The 27,120-nt window shown below is 47.3% G+C and overlaps 1 protein-coding gene across 8 annotated transcripts in view; it reads left to right on the plus strand.

The window, feature by feature from the left end:
* The window catches only part of NINL (ninein like), a 205,455-nt gene that overhangs the window by 136,484 nt on the left and 41,851 nt on the right, over nucleotides 1–27,120 (plus strand). For 7 of the 8 annotated variants that reach the window (XR_009248766.1, XM_058684663.1, XM_058684661.1 and 4 more), the window contains 8 exons: nucleotides 2,173–2,347; nucleotides 3,418–3,528; nucleotides 4,128–4,208; nucleotides 12,720–12,849; nucleotides 15,624–15,733; nucleotides 16,716–17,044; nucleotides 17,336–17,374; nucleotides 18,866–20,035. Coding sequence is in view for 7 of the 8 variants with exons in the window: in XM_058684663.1 (XP_058540646.1) it covers nucleotides 2,173–2,347; nucleotides 3,418–3,528; nucleotides 4,128–4,208; nucleotides 12,720–12,849; nucleotides 15,624–15,733; nucleotides 16,716–17,044; nucleotides 17,336–17,374; nucleotides 18,866–20,035 (2,145 nt within the window). In the remaining variant the exon portion in view is untranslated. The remainder of the gene's footprint in view (nucleotides 1–2,172; nucleotides 2,348–3,417; nucleotides 3,529–4,127; nucleotides 4,209–12,719; nucleotides 12,850–15,623; nucleotides 15,734–16,715; nucleotides 17,045–17,335; nucleotides 17,375–18,865; nucleotides 20,036–27,120) is intronic. The other variant, XM_058684664.1, reaches the window with a different exon arrangement.

A 27,120-nucleotide genomic window follows, 5' to 3' on the forward strand; every position in this document is an offset into this window, starting at 1 on the left:
GGACTGATCTGGCACCACTGAGACCTTGAGTTGAAGCCTCACTGGGACCCTGGGTGAGAGGGGCCCACAGGGACCTCTCTAGACTCTGGAGCAGTCTGACTCCCACACAACCTTCCTCTGCTGACAGCCTGTACTGCAACCTCCCAGCCCTTGGTTAATATTATTCACGGGAGAAAACTCCTTTTTCAAGAATTGTGTCCAAGAGCTAAATGTAAATTGATTTGAGATGATCAGTTTGAGTAACGGAAAACTGATTTGCTTCAGTCACAGTGTGCTAGGCTTGATTCTCTCCCAACCATATGGGAATAATTTTATGATGTCCTTCCTGGGGTCAAAGAATCACAAACTCAAAAACCTTATCTCGGTCTGAGAATCTGGTGAAGGGACACGTGAAGGCCCCATGAGTTTGCATTTTGCCCCATGAGTACTGGAGCATTATCAGGAATTTCTAGAAGAGGCTTTTATGGCTGTATTTGGTTTCTTAACTGCAAAAGTAATAAATGATACACATTCATTATAGAAAATGCAAGTAAAAGTAAAAATAAAAGCAGAAGTTTCACCCAGAGATTATCACTCCTGGCATTTTTTATGTCATTCACTTTTTTTTCCCCATGTATCTAATTATTTACAAAATGGTATTATATCACATATGCTTTTGTGATGGCCACAGAGCATTCTGTTATGTGGGTCTACCATATCTTATCTATCCATTTTCCTTTTGCTGGATATTTCACAAGTTTTTAAAGAGTGGAGTGGTATGGTCAAATAAGTATTTTAAAAAAATTACCCCAAAAGTTTGTGGAGTGTTACATTAGCTAGATTCATCTTACTATTTTCCCCTAAGTAACAGCTGCCCTTTCTCCATTTCCTTTCCCTCCATTTCTTTCCTTAAAGTTTTGGGATGAGAATGAAAGTCAAGACTGTCTGGAGGGGCTGGAGGACAAGCCCCCAGTGTTCTCTTCTTCTTATTTTTTTTTTAATTTTTTTTTAACATTTATTCATTTTTGAGGGACATAGAGAGAGACAGAGCATGAGTGGGAAAGGGCAGAGAGAGGGAGACACAGAACCTGAAACAGGCTCCAGGCTCTGAGCTGTCAGCACAGAGCCCGACACGGGGCTCGAACCCACAAACTGCGAGATCCTGACCTGAGCCGAAGTTGGACGCTCAACCGACTGAGCCACCCAGGCGTCCCTCAGTGTTCTCTTCTTAATTATTAATGTTGCCAAGCTCTCTGCTGAAGTACGAGTTTTGCTCATCTTCAGTCTAGAGAGACTTGGTTTGAGAGATCCTGCTAAGTGGTTGTTTCAGTGATAAAACTAAGATTTGGCACTTTTTTCTGCTGATAGAACTGGTTCTTTAAAAAGAGTAAGGCAGAGGGGCGCCTGGGTGGCGCAGTCGGTTAAGCGTCCGACTTCAGCCAGGTCACGATCTCGCGGTCTGTGAGTTCGAGCCCCGCGTCAGGCTCTGGGCTGATGGCTCGGAGCCTGGAGCCTGTTTCCGATTCTGTGTCTCCCTCTCTCTCTGCCCCTCCCCCGTTCATGCTCTGTCTCTCTCTGTCCCAAAAATAAATAAAAAACGTTGAAAAAAAAATTAAAAAAAAAAAAAAAAAAAAAAAAAAGAGTAAGGCAGAAACTGAGGTGAAAAAAAATGCCTCCTACCTTGTCCTCTGATTGCTTTGGGATTCACTGTCCCCAGGTTTTATGTTGCCTGAGTCCTGCACTAGAGGCTTACGTTTGTGCGCATTTGGTTATCCAAGGCATTTGATGGCTGCTGTGGTGTGGAAGGCGGCTGAAAGGCAGAGGGCATTAGAGAGGTGTACTCCCAGAAAGCATTCGCTAGCTCACTCCAGAGGGTCCAGGGACCTGCTTGCATCCCTTGTCACCTTCCCCAGCCCTGAGTGGGGCATCCACCACCAGACCCAGGGTAGGGCGGGATTTAAAGCAGGGCCCCTGCCCTTACAACATCTGCAGCTTAGCTGAGGTTCAGTGACCCCTTCTGTCAAGCAGGAACAATGGAGTACCAGACAGTGTGGCCAAGTGCTGTGGGCTGGAAGGTTCCAAGGAAGAAAGGCCATGTTGCTTGGGAGATGTCCCTGGAGAGACGGGGGTCAGTATCGGCCTAGGCGGTGCCCCTTGGGACCCAACATGACATATTCCTTGTGTACCATGCAGACACCTGGAGCAGGGGTACCGGGAAAGGCTGAGCCTCCTGCGGTCTGAGGTGGAGAGGGAACGTGAGCTGCTCTGGGAGCAGACCTGCAGGCAGACAGCTGTGCTGGAGAAGGACCTGGAGCGTCTGCGGGGCGAGGAGGCCAACCTACGTGGGAAGCTGACTCTGGCCCTGAAGGTAGGTGGGGAGCTGTGTCTCCCTAGGACATCCTGCATGGAAAGACATGAGGTTGCCTGAGGGTCCATCCTCCCACATCCCACATTTTCCTGGTCAGGGACTGAATACCTCCTAGTGACCTTATTACATTTCTGTGGGAGGGAAATGCCTGCGATTTCCAACTAAGGAACATTTGCTGCAGCCACAAAGATAGGACATTTCTCAGCCAAAGCAAGAAGGGTCCTGGCTTTTCCACAAGACGCATTACCCCTTCCTTCTCTCTGGTTGTGGGGGCACCAGGACAGGTTGAGACCTGTGGGGCTCTTACTCTCTGCTCTGGGTCAGGGGGATGATGGTCATGGAGGGTCAGTGGCGGCGGCCAACTTTGCTGCACCCCCTGGAAACCAGAGCATCTGTGGGGTCAGCCAAAGACCAAAACCTAAAGCCCACTCTTTGGGAGTCCTGGGTGTGTGGTCTGAAGCAGAGGGAGTTTTCTGGGCTTTGGTGAGTGTCCTGTGATCCACAGCCACCCAGCATTTAATTCCATCCAGTGAGGTGTTCCCTGGTCCATCCTCTGCTCCTGCCTTCCTCTTCTTTTCCTAACTCAGAGCCTGCAGATTCTTTCCACATCTGCCTGGTCTCTGTCTGCCTGGGGGAGAAGCTGGGCCCTTGCCCACACCATGTCCTTACTGCTCTTCTCCATGATTTTCCATGTCTGTGGGCACTGCCTTCCTCCCCTGCTGGACATCTGAACTATAAGTGTGTAGTTTCAAATCCCTCATTCAGAAAACAGCTCAGAAAGGATTGCCCCCAGCCTCTTGTGTTACTCATAGCCTTCTTGAGCACTGGGGGTGGGAGAAGTAAGAGCAGTGAGGAAAGCGACGAGCACTGGTGAGGGGTTCTGTGGGGTTGGTTCCCCAGCACAGCCTCCTCTCCTGCAATCAGTGAGCAGCAGACACCTGCATTTGCAGGTTTCTTCCCTGATTGGGAGTACTGCTGGAAATAAGTTTTTGATGCAGAGGGGAGATAAGCTGCTGACAGCTCTGTCCTCCACTCCCAAAGCCCGGTAAACTGCTGGTTTTGTCTTGTAGGAAAACAGTCGATTACAGAAGGAGATTATTGAAGTTGTGGAAAAGCTTTCGGAATCAGAGAAGCTGGTCTTGAAATTGCAGAATGACCTGGAATTTGTGTTGAAGGACAAGGCAAGTCCTTTTGCTGATTCTGAGTCTCTGGTTACTGGGTAAAAAGTGTCAGGACTTGAATCCATAGGTGACTGAATTCTGTTTTTTCTTACTTAAATTCCAGAATGGAGAGAAAAATCAGCAGATTGACCTTCCTTCTGTTTTCTTCCTCTTCGTTGCAGTGCAGGGGTGCTGATCTTTTAGTGACAGAGCCAGGGCTCGCCAGCACCATGTGTACAGACCCCAGTGATAGGTTCTCAGTGGTGGGGGGCACAGAAGAGAGCTCTATGCCCACCATGAGGCCCTCCATCTGGCCCTGCCCATCACTTTGGGAGAAGGAGGGGAGTGGAGGTGCTGCATGGAGAGGTCCAGGCAGGGGGCATCCCAAGCAGCTGAGGTAGGAATGCACCCCAGACTCCAGTTGAGAGTATGACCACCTTCCATAAATTCAGAGCATCCTTCTGCCTTGAGATATTTTAAATGAAGGGAGGGAGGAGGAGGAGGGATGGAAGGCTGTACCTGGAGATGCTGAGCCTAGTGGGAGGAGCATGATGGGGTGACAGCACACATTCTACCTGGTCTGAGGTCCTATCATTTTTCTGTGTGGGTCTGACTTTCAGCTGGAGCCACAGAGTACAGAGCTCCTGGCCCAGGAGGAGCGGTTTGTAGAGGTCCTAAAGGAATACGAGCTCAAGTGCCGGGTATGTGCCCCACCTGGCCCCCTTTGCCATCCCAAGCCATCACATTTACTTTGTCTTGCACTGGGACATTGCTTTTGTCTTTGGTGCATGGGGTCTTCATGCACCCCTGCCCTGAACCATCCAGCCCACTTTACAGCAAGGGCAATGGTGCTGGGGAAGGTTCTAAGAGCTTGGCCCTCCAGAGATCTGGTGCCAGAAGGCTGCGCAGCCTTCTCCTGGCCGTGCTTGCTAAGAGTGGGGTGTTAGAGCCCATGAGATGGGTGGATGGTGCAAGTTATCAGGGTCTGACTGGTTCACACCTGGGTGGTGGTGTGTAGGCCTCATACTTCACCCTCCTGCCTGGGAGTGGCCTGTCATTCATAGTGGCCCACATTCCTGACCTCCACATGAAGGATAGTCCAGTATGGGTCAGCAGGAGCATCCGTGTATGAGCAGAGCAAGTGGAGCCTGTGATCTCAGCCTGTGTTCTACTAATGGATCCTCCCAAGTTTCATGTTCTTCAAGGAGAGGTGACCCAACTTGCCTGTGTGGTGCCCATGCTGAGCCCCCCACAGGCTGGCCAAGGCTGATAGACTGGCACCAGTTCTGAAGCCCCCCTCAGTGTTTCCAGGCACCATGCAGGTAGCCAAACCTACCAAGGACCATCCATTAGTTAGAGACACCGCAGAGCAAGGCATAGGTGGTGAACAATAGGTCAGTGGTGCTGAAACGTATCACACCCCTGTTAACACTCTTAAAATGATCCAGGACCCCAACAGATAAAACATTATTGTTTGTTATTAAGGGTCTATGATCAATTCACTTCTTAATGATCTCCCTCCAAATTAAAGTCAGAATTGACTTTGTTCCTGCTGTACATTGCTTTGGCAACACCAGAGGATAAAGGTGAGCCCATGCTGTTCTGGAGTGTGACATGACCCACTGTTTCCTGCCCTGTGCTCTTTTCCTCTGCTCCAAACCCCGATGCCAGGGTACCCTACTGAAATCCTGTGTTTGTCAGCTGTGTCACCCTCCTCCTGAACCTCCTGCTGGCATGTGTTAGGGTCTGTTGTGCAGGTGGGATTGCAGTCACATGTTGTGTTTCCTCCCTCCCTTTAAGCTTGTTGCCTGGACTTAGAGCCTGTAACTAACCATCAGTTAATACGTTACTTTAGTCCACTGAATCTTTCAAACACCCATAAATCCATCTTTCTTTCATGGGACTCTGTTACTAATTTCACTTTTGGTTCTTAAAATTTGACTTCTTGAAACATCAGAAATATTGAACATATTAGTGTTTATTTATTCAGATATTTGCTTTTTCCATTTTTAAAAATATTTTTGATTCACAGTAACATTTAGAGCATTAAGAAAACTTTTCATTGGAAAATAATTTCTAATACATGAAGTTACAAAAGTGAAAACAGTGGCAGGGACATCTGGATACCTTTTGCCCATATTCACCTGTTGTTTACATTTTACTCCATGTGCTCGTTGCATGTTTGCTCACTTGTGTGCTATGTATGGATATGAATATGTATACACAGTTATTTTCTGAACATCTCAGGGTGAGTGACATCACGGGGCCACTCCACCCCTCTACACTCAGTACACATTTCCGAAGAACAGGCTTAGTCCTGCTTCCTTGCAGTGGTGTGCATGTGCACAGAGTTGATTGTTCAGTGTTCAGGAGTTTTGCCAGCTTCTTGATAAACCTTTGATAGCTTGAAATCAGCTCTTGTGAGAGTTATTTACACCACAGAAATGTGCAAAAGCCAGAAATCTGGGCTTTTCTTCCAGAAGACCCAGCTTCCCATTCCACCTAACTGTGACACACTTATTAACTTCATGATTCCCACAGATACAATACCTTAACCTACTGGTTGTATTTCAGTTTTGTTAGTTAACCTACAGGATCCATTGTAGGGTCAGATGTTGCCTTTAGTTGTCTGTGTAAGGTCCTTCAGTCTGAAACATTATGTCTTAGGCTGTTTGGGCTGCTACAACAAAAACGTCATAGATGGGGAAATTATAAACCAGATTTAGTTCCCACAGTTCTGGAGGTGGTGTACTGAACTCAAGTGGGCCTGCTCCTTTGGTGAGATGCAGACAGAGACTACGCCAGTGGAGCTGCCTCACAAGCTTGCTTTATTTGTAGGAATAGGGAGATAATGGGGAGTAATTAAAACAGCCAAACAAGGGAAAGCAGCAGGCTCCTTTTACTGGGGCTCGGGATCAATATTCAGAGAGGGATTTTCACATTATAATGAGGCTGAGGTAACTGTCCATCACTTTTTTTTTTAAATATAATTTATTGACAAACTGGTTGCCATACAACACCCAGTGCTCATCCCAACAAGTGCCCTCCTCCATGCCCATCACACACTTTCCCCTCTCTCCCACCCCCCATCAACCCTCAGTTTGTTCTCAGTATACAAGAGTCTCTTATGGTTTGCCTCCCACCCTCTCTGTAACTTTTATTTTCCCTTTCCCCTCCCCCATGGTCTTCTGTTAAGTTTCTCAAGATGCACTTATGAGTGAAAACATGGTATCTATCTTTCTCTGACTGACTTATTTCACTTTGCATGATATCTTCTAGTTCCATCCATGTTGCTGCAAATGGCCAGATTTCATTCTTTCTCATTGCCAAGTAGTATTCCATTGTATATATAAGCCACATCTTCTTTATCCATTCGTCAGTTGATGGACATTTAGGCTCTTTCCATAATTTGGCTATTGTTGAAAGTGCTGCTGTCTGCACTCTGGCCTCCTCAAGTTTTGTTTTTTGTTTTTGTTTTTGTTTTTGTTTTTTTCTGATTGATTGATTGACTGATTGTGAGGATGAGCCCGGGAAGGGCAGAGAGGGAGAGACAGAATCCCAACCAGGCTCTACACTGTTAGTGCAGAGCCCAACATGGGGCTTGATCTCATAAACGGTGAGTTCATGACCTGAGCTGAAATCAAGTGGGATACATAACTGACTGGGCCACCCAGGCATCCCAGTGTTTCTTTTTCTAGCAGTTTGTTAGTTTTTAAAATTTTTTTAAAGTTTATTTTGAGAGAGATGGAGACCTCAGGCGCCAATGGGAGGGAGAGGGGCAGAGAGAGAAGGAGGCAGAGAATTCTAAGCAGGTTCTGTGCTGTCAGCACAGAGCCCGATGCGGGCTTGAACCCACAAAACTGTGAGATCATGACCTGAGCCGAAAACAAGAGTCAGACACTCAGTCAGTTAAGCATCTGACTTCGGCTCAGGTCATGATTGCATAGTTTGTGAGTTTGAGCCCCGCATGTGGGGCTCTGTGCTGACAGCTTGGAGCCTGGAGCCTGCTTCAGATTCTGTGTCTCCCTCTCTCTCTCTCTGTCTCTGTCTCTCAAAAATAAGCATTAAAAAAATAAAAAATAAAATAAAGTAAAATAAAATAAAATAAAAGGTGAGATTGACAGCTAGGCAGAAGCCTCTAGGAATTTAGTTCCTAAAAGGTAAGACAGGCAGAAGCTTCTACTAGAAATTCCCTTAGCTCGGAGTCAGGCTTGTGGTTTGGTATTGGGTGAGAGCTCTCTTCCTGGTACAGATGGAAAGGCTGCCTCCAAGGGATTTCTCTGGGATCTCGAACAACAGGGCACTAATCCCTCATGACCCAAGGGTTCTAGTAGACCTCATGATCCTATCACCTCCCAAAGTCCCGGCCTCCAAAACCATCACCTTGGGTGTTAAATCCTAACAGTCTCCAGCACATTCCCACAGCCTTTTCTTTGTCTCTGACATGGATATTTTTAAAGAGAGATTTTTAAACATTCTTATTTCATGTTGTTCTGATATTTCTTTTGTATTAAATTAAGATTATGTGTTCTCAGCCAGACAGCATAGGTGATGTTAAGGTGTTGCCTTATTTCCCCACTGTATAGTTACTGTTTTTTTTCTCCCATGCAACTAATAAGCAATCAGTAGGGAGACACTTAAAAATGACATAAACATCCTGTTCTTCATCAAAATTTTCCCTGGATTTAATATCCAATTGGATAGTATCCAGTCTTTACCATGATGGCTGCAAAATAATGATTTCCCAAGCCCAGCACCCATTCTGCATCTATCAGTTGGCCCTTGGTGTTCTCCTATAAGCCATAGGCGTCCTGTTCCTCTGCTCTTTGCTACTGGAGGGTCACTGCCTCTGGCTAATGGTGTTTTATTTTTATTTATTTTTAATTTTTTATGTTTTATTTTATATTAGAGAGACAGAGAGCATGAGCAGGAGAGGGGCAGGGAGATGGAGACAGAATTCAAAGCAGGCTCCAAGCTGTCAGCACAGAGCCTGATGCGGGGCTCGAACTCGTGAGCAGTGAGATCATAACCTGAGCCGAAGTTGGGACACTTAACCAACTGAGCCACCCAGGAGCCCCCCTGGCTAATGGTGTTTTTAGAGTCAGTCTCCAGAGGTAGAGGCAACTTTCAACCTTCCCCGCGGTGTGTCACCCAACCTTTCCAAAGTCACTGCTCTGTGTTTCCCTGTACTTTGTAACCAGGATATTTGTTAGCAGTGAGACTGTGCTTTCCCTTGTTGCCAAATCCTCTCCCTATTTAACTGTCATTTTAGCTTTTTGTTATGTCTTTCTCAATCTTAATTTTGTTGGCGAGGCTGCCTTTGATTAAAGGGGAGTGTGAATGTTAATCAGTGTTCTCTGTGATTTCATGTTTCTGCTGTTGCTTTGGGTGGACACTATAATGGAGCAGTGTGTCCTTGGTCAGACACCCCAAAGGCAGATTTTCCCTTCCCTCATTTCCACACTGTTACAGATGGAATGCTTGTGTTTCCTCAAGTTCTTATGTTGTAGCTTGTGCTCCCAGTGTGACAATGTTAGGAGGTAGGGCCTTTGGGGACGATTAGGTCATGAGGGTGGAGCCCAGTGAAAGGTATTAGTGATTTGTATAAGGGACCCCAGAGAACTCCCCCATCTGTTCCACCATGGGACAGGAAAAGACCACCAACTACCAACAAGGAAGCCCTCACCAGACACTATATCTGTCAGCACCTTGATCATGGACTTCTAGTTTCAGAACTATGAGAACTAAATTTCTGTTACTTATGAACCCTGTCTGTGGAAATTTGTTATAGAAGCCCAAATGGATTGAGACACACAACAACCCCTAACAGATGTCCCCACTATTGCCCATCTTAGGTGGTTCTTTATCTGCCCCCCCTCCTTCCCCCACTTATATATATGCATACTCAGGCCCAGCTTGTAGTCCCAGCCAACCTGCTGGCACCATCTTCCTCTCTGGCACTTTCCAGTGCTGCTGTTGAAATCCCACCCTCCCCTTGGACCCTTCATGCTACCATATCAGGGCAATGGCCTTGTTGCCTTTCCTGGCTGGTGCAATAACGCCCTATAACTGTCTTTGGCACCCATAGGCACACCCAGTAAATGTGATTCTATGTGAAAATAAACAGGCACCTGGTTCCCCAGCCCCACCAGACACCCACTGTATAGAGCTGAAGCCCATGGCTGGTGCCTAGGATGGCACATGTCACCCTCATCAGTTAGAACTGAGCACATCCCTGCTCTGTCTTGAGAGCAAAGAAGTCTATGGCTAGCATAGCACCTAAGAGAACCTGTTTTCTGGTACTGCTGAATTTATGGGATGTGTGTATATTCTCAGAATACTCAATACAAGGTACACATGTAATTTTAAGTTTTTCTGTAGGCATACTGAAAAATATAAAAAGAAATAATTTTAGTAACATTTAATCCATTATATCCACACAATTATCATTTCAACATATAATCAATATAAGCAATTTTTTAAGTTTATTTATTTATTTTGACAGAGACAGAGCATGAGTGGGGGGAGGGGCAGAGAGAGGGGGAGAGGAGAGAATCCCAAGCAGGCTCCACAGTCAGTGCAGAGCAAGATGTGGAGCTTGAACTCATGAAACTGTGATATCATGACCTGAGCCAAAATCAAGAGTTGGACACTTAACCGACAGAGCCACCCAGGTGCCCCAATATAAGCAAATTTTTAATGAGATATTTTACATCCTGTTTTTGGAATCCAGTCTTTGAAATTCAGTGTAGATTTTAGGCTACAGCCATGTTGGTTCAGACTGACCATACCTGAGCTGTTTGGTGGCCTGTGTGGTGAGCACTGCCATCTTAGATATGCCAAAGCTAGAGCAGCAGTGATCACAGGCTGTGTCAGCAACCAGGCTGTGTACATGCTCTGCTCTGCAGACTTGCCCCAAAGCTCTAACTTGCTAGCCCTACCCTTTTCCCCCCAGAGTTGCTCTTTCCGTCGGGAAACTCTTATATTTGCCCAGGAGCTTCTGCATGAGGTACAATGACCCTTTGTGAAGGGTCTTACAGCATCTATGCAGAGCCTGTCCCTTCTCCTCCTGCCTAGAATTGCCAATAAGAGGATTCTTCTCCAGGGGAGATGCAGTTACAGACCAGGCAATGGCCGATAGGACCAGTTTTATGAAGATTAGGTTTATTCAGTGAGAGCTGCTTGGAGAGGAAACTCAAATAGCATTCAGAAAACAGAGAGGAACAAAACTAAAAGGCAACCAACAGAATGGGAAAAGATATTTGCAAATGACATATCGGACAAAGGGCTAGTATCCAAAATCTATAAAGAACACACCAAACTCCATACCCAAAAAACAAATAATCCAGTGAAGAAATGGGCAGAAAACATGAATAGACACTTCTCTAAAGAAGACATCCGGATGGCCAACAGGCACATGAAAAGATGCTCAATGTCGCTCCTCCTCAGGGAAATACAAATCAAAACCACACTCAGATACCACCTCACGCCAGTCAGAGTGGCTAAAATGAACAAATCAGGAGACTACAGATGCTCGTGAGGATGTGGAGAAGCAGGAACCCTCTTGCACTGTTGGTGGGAATGCAAACTGGTGAAGCCACTCTGGAAAACAGTGTGGAGGTTCCTCAAAAAATTAAAACTAGATCTACCCTATGACCCAGCAATAGCACTGCTAGGAATTACCCAAGAGATACAGGAGTGCTGATGCATAGGGGCACTTGTACCCTAGTGTTTATAGCAGCACTCTTAACAATAGCCAAATTATGGAAAGATCCTAAATGTCCATCAACTAATGAATGGATAAAGAAGTTGTGGTTTATATATACAATGGAATACTACATGGCAATGAGAAAGAATGAAATATGGCCTTTTGTAGCAACATGGATGGAACTGGAGAGTGTTATGCTAAGTGAAATAAGTCATACAGGGAAAGACAGATACCATGTTTTCACTCCTATGTGGATTCTGAGAAACTTAACAGAAAACCATGGGGGAGGGGAAGGAAAAAAAAAAAGAGAGAGGTTAGAGAGGGAGGGAGCCAAAACATAAGAGACTCTTAAAAACTAGAACAAACTGAGGGTTGATGGGGGGTGGGAGGGAGGGGAGGGTGGGTGATGGGTATTGAGGAGGGCACCTGTTGGGATGAACACTGGGCGTTGTATGGAAACCAATCTGACAATAAATTTCATATTTAAAAAATAAAATAAAAATAAAATAAAACAAAATTAAATTAAAATTAAAAAAAAAAAAAAAGACAGAGAGGGATGTGTGGAGCCTTGTGAGAGGTATGCCATGGGCTGGGCCCTTAATCCTCTCCATGTGGCCTTGGATGCACTTTTGGGAGTGTCCCAAAAGAAGAAGATGGCTGAAAGCTGCATCCTTGGAAGACACAGCATCACTTGTGCTATCCTCCAGGTTAGTCAGTCACAGGCCCACCGGGGTTCCAGGGAAGGAGGACTTAGATCCAGAGTCATGAGTGGATGTGGTAACACATGCAGCTGTGGGACCATCTAGGAAGGCAGCTATAAACTCTACCCTTTCTAGCCCTTTAAAAGTCAGATGACAGGGTGTGCTTGTTGAGATGTGTTTCATTCAAGTGTGGACAAATTATGCTGGTTATAAATGAGACCCTTGCTCTGAAGCTTTCATGACCCTTCCTCCTCATATCCCCTCACATCCACCTATGTGCATGCTCACCCACCATCCTTTCTGTTTGACACAGTCATTTTTCTTTGTGGCCCTTGGTCTGAAACACCTGGTATCCTCTTTTCTCAGTAGCTGTAGAAAGAACCCTTGGAAATTCAACAACAGGAAAGGAAAGAATCCCAGGACACATCCCAGACAGTGCTGTCTCACACCCATGTCACAACATCATTATGGTCTTAAACCACTAGAGTTTCAAATATTAATGGTTCTCTGTATTTTCTACATTACTCCTCAATTTCCACTCCAGTCTTTTTTTTTTCTTAGCCCCTCCCATGTATCCAGTGGTTGAAAGTGGTGCAGAGCATAAGAAAGTCAGGAAGTGGCCCCTGCCTTCGTTAGGCTCACCTGTCATTAGGAAGCTAGAATACAGTTTAAGTGTTGTGTGCTGGAAGTCAGGGCCTGACACCTGGCTGCTCCCTGGGGGGGCCAGCTCCATACTGCTGTGCTCCTCACCACTCCTCAGGTGGCCATATTGGCTGCAGGGGGTGTCTGGCTCTGCTCTGTAGGACCTGCAGGACCACAACGACGAGCTGCAAACTGCACTGGAAGGCCTGCAGGCACAGCTGCCTCCGAGTTGGCGTGGCCATCCCCATGCACAGCCAGAGGAACGGCTGCTCTCTGGACATGGCCCAACAGGTAGGAGCCCAGTCCTGGGAGGTAAGGGATTGTGTGCTCCTGCTGTGGGAGAGCAGGGGCTGGTGGCAATGGATATCTGTCTGCCCCCACTGCATGAGCTGCCCCCTGATCCAGGGGCACTCTATAGGGGGGGCCAGCTCCACAGCATGTCAGGCTTCCAGAGGGTCATGAGCCCCTTTGGACCAGCACATTTGGGAGAATGGCCTATAACCCAAGGCCAGGGACAATATCCAGAGCCTCAAGGGAAGAAGAGGGTGAAGGTTTTACCATTTAGGTAGAGATGGTGAAGTTATGATGACCTTGTAGTGACCTCAGGACAGGCATGACCTAGTAAGCCTCTTGGGTCGTGGGGAGGATCCATAGAGATGTCCCAGGGTGATCATTCAGCATGGTTGGACACAGTCATTTAGGGAAGGGAGGGGAGGAGAGGAGAGGCTGGGGGTCATACAGAGCATGAGGTCTGGTCTTAGGTCTGTAACAGCTCTCAGGGAAAGTGGTAGATTGTGTGAAATGCATCAGGGACTTCCAATATTCACAGAGGCCTCACATGGACCATGGCAGAATAGGGCTGATGTTTACTACCTGGAATGTGTGGAAAGGGTCAAGGTGGGGTGGGGCCTTGGTACCTTGGTACCCATGCACAGAGCTGATGCTGAAGGTGTCACTTGAAAAAGACCAAGTCTTCCTGCTCCCCAACTCTTCAGCCTGTGAGGTTTGGGACAAGCTCCAAACACCAAGAGACCTCAGTGCCCTGTGTTTAACTTGTTGCCTCCTACTAGAGACCAGAATGGGTGGGGTGGGGGTTCAGATGCCCCAGCTGTCCCTGAGGTTTCCGTGGTTCATCTGGAGGACAGGGTGGGTTTGGCTGGTTGCCGCCTTTCCTTACAGTTGTGTGCAGTAGGCAGCATGCAAGTTCACATGGTGCCCATGGCTCCATGCATGCTGCTGCTGGTGGGAGTACACAAGGGGACCGCCAGGACTTCCCTACCTCTGGCCACTTGGCTGCCTCCACTGACTGCGTATCAAGGCAGAGTCAGCCCCTCAGAGAGCATCTTGTTCTCATCTGCAATCCTGAGAGCACTCAGAGCTACCATATTGTCCTAAAGCTGTTTACTTCATAAAACAGAAAAAAAGTTTGTACCTAAGAGAGCCAACATGGGACCCTCCAAGGGGAGCTGAGTGGGGCTTTCTGTGCATGTGGGTCCAGCTTCCTCGGCCCCTTTAGGCCTTCTTTAGTGGAGTCTAATGGCTCCAAGTCCATGACTTGTAGTCTACAGCCCTCATCTGGGAGGTGTTGGGGTATGGCCAGCACACTGGACATTATCACATCCTCAGGTAAGTGTTACATGTGGCTAGGTGGGCAGCCTGACCACAGGGAGGAACTTGTCCCTGGAAAGGAGCCCGGGATACACAGAGCATGGAACCTTTGTCAAGAGCCACCAACTTGTAACCCAGGGAGCAGCAGAGCTAGTGTCCTGTACCTTGGGTGGCCCTTGTCCAGAAGACCTTGGGTTGTGGCACTGAAAGGCAGCCTCTGGCTTTATGTCATCACTGATCTGCCCACCAAAGCCCTTTCTCTTTCCCTTTGCCCCCCCCCCACCCCCCGCATCTGATCACAGTTTCCATCAGTCCCTTCAAAGGAGGGGGGGTCTGTCTGCTGCCACAGGGGAGTCTTGGGGGAAGGGCTGTGTGGATCACGGTGGCTGTGCCATTAGTGCTTCCAGCTGGAGCCACTCCAGCCTGGTGTTCCTTCACCCAGGCCTGCTCAGCCAAAACCATGTGGCAGCTCTGGCTGTCAAGGGAGAGGCTGCTTTCTTTCCTAAGGTGCTTGTCCTGACTTCTCTCAACCACATGGTTCTCAGTCTGTCACTTGTTTTCATGGAAAATAGTTAAGGGGTGTGTCATTTCCCTTCACTTTCCCAGCCCCAGACCAACACAGATGAAACCTGAGCAGTAGCCAAAACCCACATTCTGAGTCAACTCTTTGGTGTGCCTCTCAACACACACAGCATTGGGAATGCCTGGTGCCCCAGGGGGTGCTGGTGGTGCTTGTGGTTCTATGGGTGCCTCACAAAATGAGCTGCAAGGACATCTGACATTGTTGGTCTGTGAGACAAGTCATCTGGAACAAGCAGTCGCTTATGTCCTCTTTCCTGTGATCTGTCAGAAGCTTTACTCCATGAGTATTTACCATGCCTAATGTATTTGTTGAAACTCCATATTATTATCATATAAAAGTAAGTAACACAGAGTCTCCAAGAAAACGGAGGAGCTAAGATAAAAAGATTGAAGAAATAGGCTCATACTGCCTCATCATAAAGCATTGACTGCTCCAGAAGTTAGTCTGTGCCTTGTCTGTCTTCCCAGTTCCTCAGGGTACCTGGCATCATCCGGGAACAGAATTCAGGGGGTAGTAAAAGTACCATGTATGCCATCTTTTAGGGAATCCAAGGGCCTGATGGTTCGTGCAGGGAGCCTCCTGGTTATATCTTTGAGGAACAAGTGTTAGGTCAAAGAGACCTGATTTCTGAAGAGCTCCTACTTTGAGAGCTCAAGATAACATTGCTTGTGGAAACCTTCAAGGGTCAGCTGTCTCCACCAGCACTGCATTCCTTTTGCAGAAGGTGCCCATGGAAGGTTGTGCTTGGTGGGGGTCATGGTGGAGGAAGGCTGGGCTGAATACTCAGTGCTGTCCAGATGTCAGATTGGAAGGCTAGGAATAGACCCATGGCATCCTTGGCAGGTCATAAATGGAAATGTCTTCTTGTTTGCAGGCATCACTTCATTTGTGGGTGATTGCATTCCAGTGAGTTTAGAAACCGAGATAATGATGGAGCAGGTGAAGGAACACTACCAAGACCTCAAGATCCAGCTGGAGACCAAGGTCAGGGGGAGTGAGGGTGGCCACAGGGACACAGAGAGGCTTCCTGCTGCATGCTAGAAAGCTTCGCTTGGCAGTGCACGTTTCCACATGCACACGTGTGCCCTAGACTCTGGGCCCCATAGTAAGCCTGCTACGGGGGACAAAAGATTATGGGGAAACATTTTAAAATAAAATGAACATTCTGCCTCACACCCTCTTTGGAAGTAGGCAGGAGATAAGGAAAGACCAATTAAGGGAGGGAATGAGGTTATGTGTACCCTAATTCACAAGGGTTGCACAAGGCCAGACCACCCTGCTCACTCTGCTGAAGGGGAAGAACACCTCCTGGCTGTATTCTAAGCAGAAACAACCCTGGGATTGCCCCTTGTGGGGTACTCTGTGTGTGACCTTGTGGCCAGGACCCTGGCTGAGTCTGTCTTCTTAGATAAACTTCTCTCCTGCTCCGTTAACAGATTGTAGTGGGTTTTGTTAAGGGACAGGATCCATGACTTGTTTTCATGATTTGTTGTCAGAGTTCAGAGTAGCAGCAAGGTGGGATTACATGTCTTGCGCTTGTGCCCTGGGCTCCCGGGATGCATTTGCTGGAACCTCCTGCCTCAAGGATGTTCAGAGTCACCTGCTGGTCTCATGAAGGTTCCCCAGTTCTCTCAGTTGTTTTACCCTCTGCCCTCCTTGGAGGCCTGACCAAGCACCTGGTCTGGTATGGTCCCAGCCTCTGTTCCCCACCTGCTGGACCTGCCCCCTGGGGCCCTTGTGAAGGTTATGCAAGACAACAGAAGCCCACAGCCACACTGCACCCTGGGGGAGGCTTGACTGTCGTTAGCATAGCTTTACCCTCACAAGCCTGTGCACTTTGTCGGGTCTCGGCTACCAGTTCTTTGGATGTTGTGCCTGGAAGTCCGTTATTTCTGTTTCACATTGTAAGGTAAGTCATTCTCAGGACCTCTTTCTTTATCTTTGCTGCTCACGTTTCTCTTCTCAGGTAAATTCCTATGAAAGGGAAATGGAAGTGATGAGAAGGGACTTTGCAAAGGAGAGGGAGGAAATGCAGCAGGCCTTCAGGCTTGAGGTCCGTGTGTTGGAGTGCAGGAGGGCCGACCTGGAGGTGCTGCTCATGAAGTCTCAGGAGCTCATCCGAGGCCTGCAGGACCAGCTCCAGCAGGCTTCCCACAGCCCCTTGACAGAGAGGGCAGTGTTGGGACAGTGCTGTGCACAGGCGCTATCTGGCCCAGCCCAGCGGCTGGCCCAGGAACAGGACCCACTGGAGCAGGAGCAGCGCCAGAGGCATCGGAAGGAGCTTCAGCGAGTCAGGTTGGGTGCCGTGTCCTTTCAGGATCTCACATCTAGGGTTTCTTGCCAAGAACCCAAATTTGAAATTGCATTAGGCAAACTGCTCAAAATCACAGTGCCTGCTAACGGGGTGCTTTTTCTCAGGGCAGGTGGGTGAGCATAGAAAGAATAGGATCATAAGGATTGTTCCTTTGCATTAAAAATGTGTTAACTAGAGTAGAGGAGTTAAAATTCCTTGTAGAATTCTGCCTTAGACTCGCTGATAGCAAAGGTTCTTAAATGTTCATTTAATATCTCATTCTAATTTTCCAGGATGTTGTATTATATAACACATGAGGAGATGGATAAAAGGTATAAAAGCACTAAAACCATGGGAAAGACGAGTAATTTGGGTTAGTGAGGTTCTTGAAAAGGTCAAAATATATGAGCAAAGAGGAGGAAAGTTTTATTTGGAAAACGAATATGGCATTTTGTATCCAACGATATCATAGTTATGTGAAAAATACCCATATGTCCATATGGGTCTGACTTAATAGAGTGAATGACTAGTTATTTCAGCCATGGTGCTGGTTAGTCAGCCCCTCTGTGACTTGTGGGGAGTCTTGGACCCGCCCAGCTCAGGAGGGGATGACCACACCCATACATTGACCCAGGGCTGATCTGACTACTCACAGTGGAGGGGCCCACCGTACTTCCACTCCTCATGGAGGGGCTGTGTAGGGCTCAGTGGAGTTCCAGTGGTGGAGCTGAGTACACATGGCATCAGTCACCCCCTGATTGCAGGATGTTTGCCACCTGTATATGGAAATGCACCCTCCAATCTGGGTGGGGTACACTTTCCCTTTCTTTGGCTTGATGATTGGGGGTAGCTCAAATACATGAGATGTGCTGTGAAAAGACCAGACTGCCCTCTGAGTCTGTGGGTCTTCCCTCCTCCTTGCACTCCAGATGACACCGTGGAGGGGCCCCAGGCCCTTAAGGCCTGACAGGAACTGTCCCTCTCCTAGAGGACCATAAAGGTCATTTTTAAGTCATGTACTTCTTCTGAGCTTTAAGTTATTTTCTTTTAAACCCCAGAGCTGTGTGATAAGGGTCTTGACCCAAGTCCTTCTAGACCCCACCAGCAACGGGGGGGTCGGTGCAGGGTAGCCCCTCCCACCATCTTGCACTGTCCATCTGGAGGACCTTCTTGCTCATGGCCCCTCCTCAGGCTGGAGCTGGAGCCACATACAACCATATGTCCTGTCCTCAGGCCAGCACCGGCCAGGAGCAGAGAACACGCCCTTAGTGCCCCCACCTCAGCTGGGACTCCATTCTCCAAGGAGAATTGGAGCTGGGACTCCAAATCTTCAAGGGTAGTTTTGACTGTGGGCAAGATTCACACGGCTCACTAAAGCTTTAGACCACCAAAGTTCTATCCTTAGAACTTCCTGTGATAGGGGACACGTCCTGTGTCTGCTCTGTCCATGATGGCAGCTATGAGCCACATGTGGTTACTGAGTCCTGGACATGTGGCCTGCATGACTCAGGTACTGAATTTTATCCTATTTAATTATAATCAACTTACACTAAAAGTCATCTGTGTGAGTGGCTTCATGTCAGCTTCTATATGTAGAACCCAACCCCACTGAATAGATCCTCCAATAGACCCTCTAAGGAGGGTCCCAGGGCATGCATGGAGCCCTGGGGTGCATGGGAGATGAAGGGACAGAACAGGTCAGGCAAAGAGGAGGTTTGCAGTCAGGACAAGAAGAGACTTTGAGGAGGCCTTTCCAACCCTGGGGGGAAGGGCTGGGCCTGGAGCTACACCCACAGTGCCTGTGACATGCTCTGTTTCTGTAGGAAAGAGGCAGAAGTTGAGTTGAACCACAAGCTCTCAAGGACGGAAGCCCAGCAGACTGCCCACTGTAAGGACTTAGTGCTGCAGCCTCAGCAGGAGAAGGAAGAGCAGAAACACCTGCTGCAAGTCCATGAGGTGATAGAGCAGCATGATCTGGAGAAGGAGCAGAGGGAGGGCAAAGGGAAGGAGATCCTCCCACTCTGTGGAAGGCAGCAGCTAAAGCTGCAGGAGCTGACAGGTGAGGAGCAGATGCAACCGTGCAGGTCCTCTGCCCTGGAGAAGGAAAGACTGGAGCTTGCCTGTAGGAAGCAAATGGAAAGGCTTATGCAGGAAGAAGACATGCTGCAGGCCTGCTTGAAGGATGGGCCAGCAGTGGCAGGTGGTGACCAAGAAGGTATGGGTGGCCCCATGCCCCTCTGTGCAGGCAGGAGGGAGCAGTCACTGGTGCGGCAGGAACCTGGTGCTGGGCATGGCCATGGGCAAGCCAGGCACAGGGATGTGCCAGGCCGGTACTTGTGCCATATGGACCCCAGGCAGAGCCCAGCCCTAGACCCTGCCTTGGCCTGCAGAGGGTCCTTGGAGAACCTTGGCCTCAGAGAGGATGGTCAGGGTGTACTTGACCCTGAGGAGGTAGCTTCTGCCCCCCCAGGGAGGTGGTTACAGGTGCATCAACGTGGGGTGGACAAGAGAGCAGTCCTAGAGGAGCTGGTACCTCCTGCCATTGGCCCATCTGGTCTGAATCAGCCTGAAGCCCAGGAGCTGCTCTGGAAGACAGAGGGAGATGCCTCACCAGCTCAGCCCCCAACATCAGGCAGAGGAGAGACCGAGAGGAGGCAGCCAGCCATTCTTGAGCGAGCTGGGAACCTGAGTGGGGGGCTGGCCCCCATGGGGAGCCAAGGGCAGGCCTTGGAGGAACAGGCCCGGTGTGGGAACAGCACCCTGGAGCAAGGGCTGCAGCACAGCAGTGACAAGGCCAAGGAGGGCACCTTGTTCTCCCACCTGCACCTTGCTGACCCCCAGGGAGCCAGGCAGGAACAGCTTGAGGTCCTGCGGGAGGAAGAGGCCAGCATGGCTCTGGAGCAAGAGAAGGATGGCATGAAAACCAAACTGCTACAGCTGGAGTATGTCGTTTGGGCTCTTGAGAAAGAAGCAGATGCAAGAGAGAACAACAGGTTTGGTTTCTAAACATTCTTAGAATGCCTAGCTACACCTTCTAACCTCTACCACTGCCCCCCCCCCAACATGGGTTTCATGACAGCTGCTGATGCGGGTTATGTAACTCTTGTGCCTGTGCAGCGGTCATAAGCCCATCCCTGACCCTGGGCATCCCACAGGTCACCAGATAACCAACGAGTGGGCGGGGGCAGAGCTGGGTCATTCTGGGCAACTAAGCTGACTGGTGTCCCCTGCTCTTCCTTAGGAAGTTCTTGCTGATCTCGCAAAGACAAAGACAGACTGTGTTTAGAGCCCCACTTCAATTCTGGGTCACCTGAGTCCTCTTCCTGCTGACTTTGAGCAGGACCTACTACTTTGCCCCACCAGCACATGTGCCAGGCACTGTCCTTGAACTGCAAGTTCCTGTGCTTTCTAAGTAGAGCAACAGAGGAGGCCAGCAACCATCCAGGCAGCCCTGGCACCTTCTGGGAGGCTGGGGTGGGGTGTGAGTGCTCAGGGGGTTTCAAGATGCTGCTGCAGTTGATTCCTCTCCAGGGGAAGCCTCAAGGTGGGATGGCGTCCTGGAGATGTTGGTCTGTGGGCAAAGTGCAGAGAGCACCCAGGTGTGCATCCAGGCCCTCCTCCTTCCCAGGATCCCCTGGGGGACTCAGGCTGACACATGTTCTTTCTCAGAAGCCTAGAATTCTAGAAACTAAGCTTTTCTAGATGCGGCAGCACATGGTCTTAGATGCTTTTCTGGCTCCTTAGGAGACTGATGGCTGCCCTGGGAGAGGTTATAGGTACTTGCAGGTCAGGCACAGCCACGTGATATGGTCAGCGCTCTGTGTGAAGTGCCATTTAGTCCCATTAACCCCTACACAGCACACCTGTGAGGGGTCCACTTCCTGTGGAAATGGAGGCTCTGTTAAGTATTGTGTCACTTGTCCAAGTAGGTGACTTGGGTCTGTCTTGGAATGTGGTCACAGGTGTGTGGTGAGACCTGCATTCCAGCTCAGGCACCAGCTTCTGGGTCTGGGTGACTATGGTGGGGTAGCTTCCTTGGAAAAAAAAAAAAAGGAGAGTTGGGATTTATGTTAAACCAAACAGAATAAATGTCAGTGCACCACCCAGCTGACAAAAAATTATGAGCATAGCTATAAGTCCCTAGGCACCATTGCTAAGCCTCCTCTCTCCTCCCAGAGATAGCTGTCCTGAAGGGGCTGTTTATCAGTTTATAGACATTGCTTGATGTGCAGCCTCTTAGGTGGGTGTCTCTGAGCCATATAGCACCTTGTTTGTGGTGGCCTGACTTCTAAATTTCCTTATCCATCAAGTTGCCATGGTGCCATGTCTCCAGTGGGCCACAGAGCACAAAATGAGTGTAGAACATGCACTTACTATCCCAGCTTCTCCATAGCAAGCTCCCCACAGGGGCTGGTCTCCGGCCCTATGGACACACTGTGGGGACCTGTTCTGTGCATGAGTCCATGGTAGGCTCCAGGCACACCCAGGGCCTTGGGCACAGAAGCAGCCAAGAGCCTTGAATCTCACTGTGCCGTTCCTCTCGGACACCTCCCCATGGACAGATGCGTGTGCCCACACCTGTGCTGTCCAGATTCCCCAGCCCAGTGTCAAGTGGTCTGCTGCTCACTGGCCTGAGTCAGAAGGCTGCCCTTGTCCTCTCTCTGCTCCTCCTGGTCTGCACTCCCCACCTGTTGACCCTATAACTGTAGTCACAGCTGTAGTCTCAGCAGGGTCTTTTGACAGTGTTTATGGGGCATCTTCTGTGTGGCAATGCAGCTAGGGATTGCAGCAAAGAGCAGAACAGATGTTTACAGCTTTCAGCCCATGAGGGAGGCACCATGCTTCCTGCATGTCCAAGTGTCAGGAAGAAATGTGTTACCATGTTTCAAGGATGAGGAAACTTAGAGGCCATGCTGCTGAAACCATGTACATTTTCCAGGAACATGTGCACACATGCTGAAAGCCTAGGTGAATGTATAGAAATGACCAACCAAAATTCAAGCTGGTAGTTTTCTGGGAGGTGGGGGGTCAGGTCTGGGAAGGCAGGGGAGGCGCTGGGGCAGAAGCAGGCTTGGCCCAGGTTAGAAGGCTTTGGGGAACGAGAAGATAACTGTGCAGATGGGGGAATGTAGATGGGAGCCAGCTCTCATGGGCCAGGGAAGGGTTTTCAGGGGGTAGGCTGCTGGGGCTCTGAGCCAGGCAGCTGTGGAAAGGTGCTCTCAGGTAGCCAGGAAGACTGAGAAGAGCATATTGCAGGGACTGTGGGGTGGGTATAAAGGCAATGCGGAGGCCAGCAGAGGGCAGGGGGAGGTGGATATTACAGCTGTCCAGGCAAGAGGTGACAGTGGCTGGGGACCAGAATGATGGCATCAGAGGTGTAGGAAGTTGACTGGCAGGGGTGTGGAGGCCAAGTTGATCAGTTATAGGAGGATGGGATATACACAAGGTGTTGGAAATGGGTCACAGAGCAATCAGAAGACTCCCCAGAAATGCCACTGACCAAGAAGTGGGGAGGGCAGGATTCAGTTACACATGAGGAGCCTGTGGTGTCTTTCGCAGAGTGTGGTGGGTGGAGAATTGAGGAAGGATCCCACAGAGGAAGGGGAAACCAAGGGGCTGCATTTTTAGGGGAAGAATCCTGGAAGGAGAGAGGAACACCTGTCTCTGAAGCCCTTGAGAGGCCGATTCACACAAAACCAGCCTGAAGGAATCTACCAGGCTCAGCAACATGCAGGTGCTTGCTGAGCTCATTGGCATCCCTCTAACCCCAATGCTGGGTCCCCAGTCCCAGTTCCTTGGCCACAACTCCCAGTGTATTGGCCTTGTGGCCACTTGTAAGTAAACATGTGCGACCACCTTCCAAACCCACAGCAGTTGTAGGCTCACAGGTTAGGCAGAACTCAGACTTACAGGATCTTGAAGGCCATGGCGAAGATTTGGGCCTTTATCATAAAAGAAAGCAAAGTGCAGAGAGCTACATGACCAGATTTGGATTGTGAAAGAATTTTTGCCAGTATTTTAGAGAATAGCAGGAGTAACCTGAATATCCACAGGGTTAAATTTATCCACAGTCACCTCTCCTATTGCTATTTTGCTCTACACACACACAAATCTACACATACCCTTTTAAAATATTTTCTGAATCATTGGAGATAATTGCAGACATTATGACTCTTTACTGCTAAATGTTTCAACATGTTGTTCTGTAAGAACAAGGACATTCTCCTGCATATCCACAGAATCATTATCACATATGGGAAATTTAGCATGAATATGCTGCTATTTTTAATTTGCACTCTACATCCAGATTTCACCAGTTGTTTTGGTATGTTCTTTCTAGATTGTTCACTCACCCTGTATCTAATCAAGGATCAGGTCATGCATTTAGTTAATCATATCTCTTTAATATCCTTTTTTAAAAAGTTTACTTATTGAGAGAGAGAGAGAGAGCATGCATGCTCGAGCATGGGGCTTGATCCCATGAACTGTGAGATCATGACCTGAGCCGAAATCAAGAATTGGTTGCTCAACTGACTGAGCCACCCAGGTGCCCCATATCCTTTAATCTAAGAGTGTATCCATCTTTTTTTATTAATTTTTTTGTCGGTGGATGTTGACTTTTTTTTTATCATGGTAAAATATACCTAATGTAAAATCAACCATTTTAATTGCTTTTAAGTATATAATTTGGTGGCATCATGTAACACAATGTGCAGTCATCACCACTGACTACTTCCAAAACTTTTTCATCATTCCAAACAGAAACTCTGTACCTATTAAACAATAATTATTGCTAGTATTTTATGAGGATTTTAGCATCAATATTGGTAAAGGATATTGGTCTCTAGTTTTCCTGTACTGTCTTTATCTGGCTTTGATATCATAGTAATGCTGCCCCTGTGGAATGAATTAGGAAGTGTCCCCTCCTCCCCAAATTTTGGAAGAGTTTGAGAAGTATTAGCATTTTCTTCTTTAAATGTGTGGTAGAACTCACCAGGGAATCCTGGTAGCTCCTGGGCCTTTCTTTGTTACAAGTCGTTTGATTAACTAACTCAATTTCCTTACTAGTCATAGGTCCAATTAGATTTTTTATTTCTTCATGAGTCAGTTTTGGCATATTGTGTGTTTCTAGGAATTTGGACATTGATGTTTTTGAAAAATCAAGACCAGGTGTTTTGCAGAATTCCTCCATTTGGATGCCTGGTTTTCCCCTTGGTTAGATTCCTTCTTATATCTCATGCCTTCTTTATAGGATCTTTTTCTTTCTAATGTGTAGTCTTTAGAAGTTCCCTTAGTGAAACTCTGTTGGAGTAAATTCCCTCAGTTTCTGTTTATCTGAAAATGTCTCAAAATTTCCCTCTTTTTTGAAAGATAGTGTTCCTAGGAACACAAATCTAGATTTAAGGGCTGTTCTCTGCCCTTTGAACATATTCAGTATCTTCAAGATTCCACTGTTGACATTAAGTAGTCTACTCTGTTTAGTTATTGCTGTATATGTGTATTAATTTTCTATGGCTGCTGTAACAAATTACCACAAAGTTAGTGGCTTAAAACAACACAATTTATTATTTTATAGTTTTGGAGTTTAGAAGGAAATGGGTATGACTGGACCAAAATTAAGATGTTGGCAGGGTTGCCTTCCTGTAGTTATAGAAGATAATTGCTCTTCTTGCCTTTTCTAGCTTCTGTGGGCTGTTTGCATTCCTTGTTTTTGGCCCCCTTCCATCTCTAAAGACAGTGATGACTGGTCAGGTCTGCCTTACATCACATCATTCTGATACCCACTATCCTGCCCCTTCCCTCCACGTTTAAGGACCCTGTGATTACATTGGGCCCATCTGGAGGATTCAAGATTTATAGCTGTAGCTCATTCATATGGTTCATTGCTGTGGAGTGTTATATGAATATACTACAATTTACTCATTCACTTGTTGATGGGCAATTTGAGTAGTGTTTAGTTTAGGTTTTGGTCATCACAAATAGTACTGCTAAGAAAGTTCTTGTCCATGTCTTTTGGAACATTTATGTTGGAGTGTACCTAAGAATGGAATTGTCAGGTGATAGGGCATAGGTGTGGTTTTCTTTCTACCTACTGTATTTAGAAAAGCATTGTGCCCATTGAATTTGTGTCTTATGAAAAACTTCCAGCCATTATTTATTTATTCTTTTTTTTAATATGAAATGTATTGTCAAATTGGTTTCCATACAACACCAAGTGCTCATCCCAACAGGTGCCCTCCTCAATACTCCTCACCCACCCCCACCCACCCCCCATCAACCCTCAGTTTATTATTCTTTAAGTAGACTTCACATCCAGCATGGAGCTCATTGTGGGGTTTGAACTTATCCTGAGATCAAGACCTGAGCTGAGATCGAGTCAGACACAACCAACTGGGGCATCTAGGCGCCCCTTCCAGCCATTATTTTTAAAACATGGATTTTCCTCTTGCTCTACAATTAGATGTGTGATGTTAGAGCTTTTCACTTTCCCTCCTTTTCTTCCCTTCCATATCTTCTTTTCTCACTTGTCTCATTCTGGGTGCTTTTTTTCCCCATTTCTGTGTTCCAGATCAGTAATTCTTCGTTCAGCTCTATCTAAATCTGTCATTTAACCCATTCAATGAGATTTTAGTTTGACATTGCCTTTTTTTTTTTTTTTTTCTTTTCATTTCCAAAAATCCTATTTTGTCCTGTTTGGTCTGATCATTTTTGATAGTTTTTTGTTGCTTATTTATTTTTTTATTTCCATCTTTTATTTACATAAACATTTTATAATATTTATCTCTAATTTGTGTCTGGTAATTCCAATATCTGAGGTTCCTATGGGATCTAATTCTGTTGTTTTGCTTCTGCTGCCTCTCAGAGGCAGCTTTTTTCCACGTATGTTGTGGTGATCTTTGTAAGCTAATGTTTACATGATGTTAATCACTGGGAATCTCAGGAGCCATAGTAGAGGGTGCTTTCTGCAGAAAGGGTAGGTATTGCATTTGCTGAGAATTGAGAGCCTCCCAATCCAGGGCCACTTTAACCTCCTTTTAGGGCACTGGCTTAATGCAGGAGTCCATGCTGCTGATGGCAGTGCTGACATAGGCATTGGCCTCAGGGTAACTCTATCTTTGTTTTGCTTAATACTCAAAGCTGGAGTTTCAGCTTCCAGGTTTTTGTTTTGTTAGAGGGCCCTTGGAGGTTTCCATTACCATCTGTGAGGACAATCACCCATTATATGATCAGCCTCACACTTCTCTAATTGCTTGGTGTGGTGAGGTGGATAGGATAGGACGCCATCAGCTTATCTGAGGTCCAGGAAGCTTTAAGTGGGAACTGCCCCCCTTCCGCCCCCCCCCCCATCTGCACTGAATCAATTTTTTTCCCATTCTGGAGTCAGAATGGTACTTTCCAAACACAGACCTCATTTGTTTCACTCCCCTGCTTAAAACCTTTTACTGCTTTAAAAATTCCAATGATTAACCTTTCCTTATTTTTCCCTTTAGTTTCTCATGAGATAAAATGAAGTCACATTTATGCTTATTAAGAAGACATTTATGCTTGGTATTATAAGCATATTACATAAAATGAACATGACAAGATCACGTGGCTTTGAGTATTTTTCACTTAAAACAATTAAGAAGCTAATGCCAGATAAGGACCAATGGGGGAAATAAATGTCAACCAGACCAGTATCTACTAAGAATAAATTTCTTTCTTTTTTTTTTAAATGTTTATTTATGTTTTGAGAGAGAGAGAGAGAGAACAAGTGGGGTAGGAAGAGAGAGAGAGGGAGACGCACAATCCGAAGCAGACTCCAGGCTCCGAGCTGTCAGCACAGAGCCCAGTTTGGGGTTAGGACCCACAAACTGCGAGATCATGACCTGAGTTAAAACCAGACGCTCAACTGACTGAGCCACCCAGGCGCCCCTGAAGAAGAAATTTCTTGTGCAGCAAATAGGGTTTTAAGCTGTCTCTTTCATGATCTTTACTGGTAAATTGCTCATCTATCATACGTCACTAGTGTTACATTAGTGGAGACCTCTAAGTTATAAGAGAGCAAAAGTGGCTCCAGGCAGACATGGTTCATGTA

This window comes from Neofelis nebulosa, chromosome 9 (genome assembly GCF_028018385.1).
Source record: "Neofelis nebulosa isolate mNeoNeb1 chromosome 9, mNeoNeb1.pri, whole genome shotgun sequence".
Classification (NCBI taxonomy): Eukaryota; Metazoa; Chordata; class Mammalia; order Carnivora; family Felidae; genus Neofelis; species Neofelis nebulosa.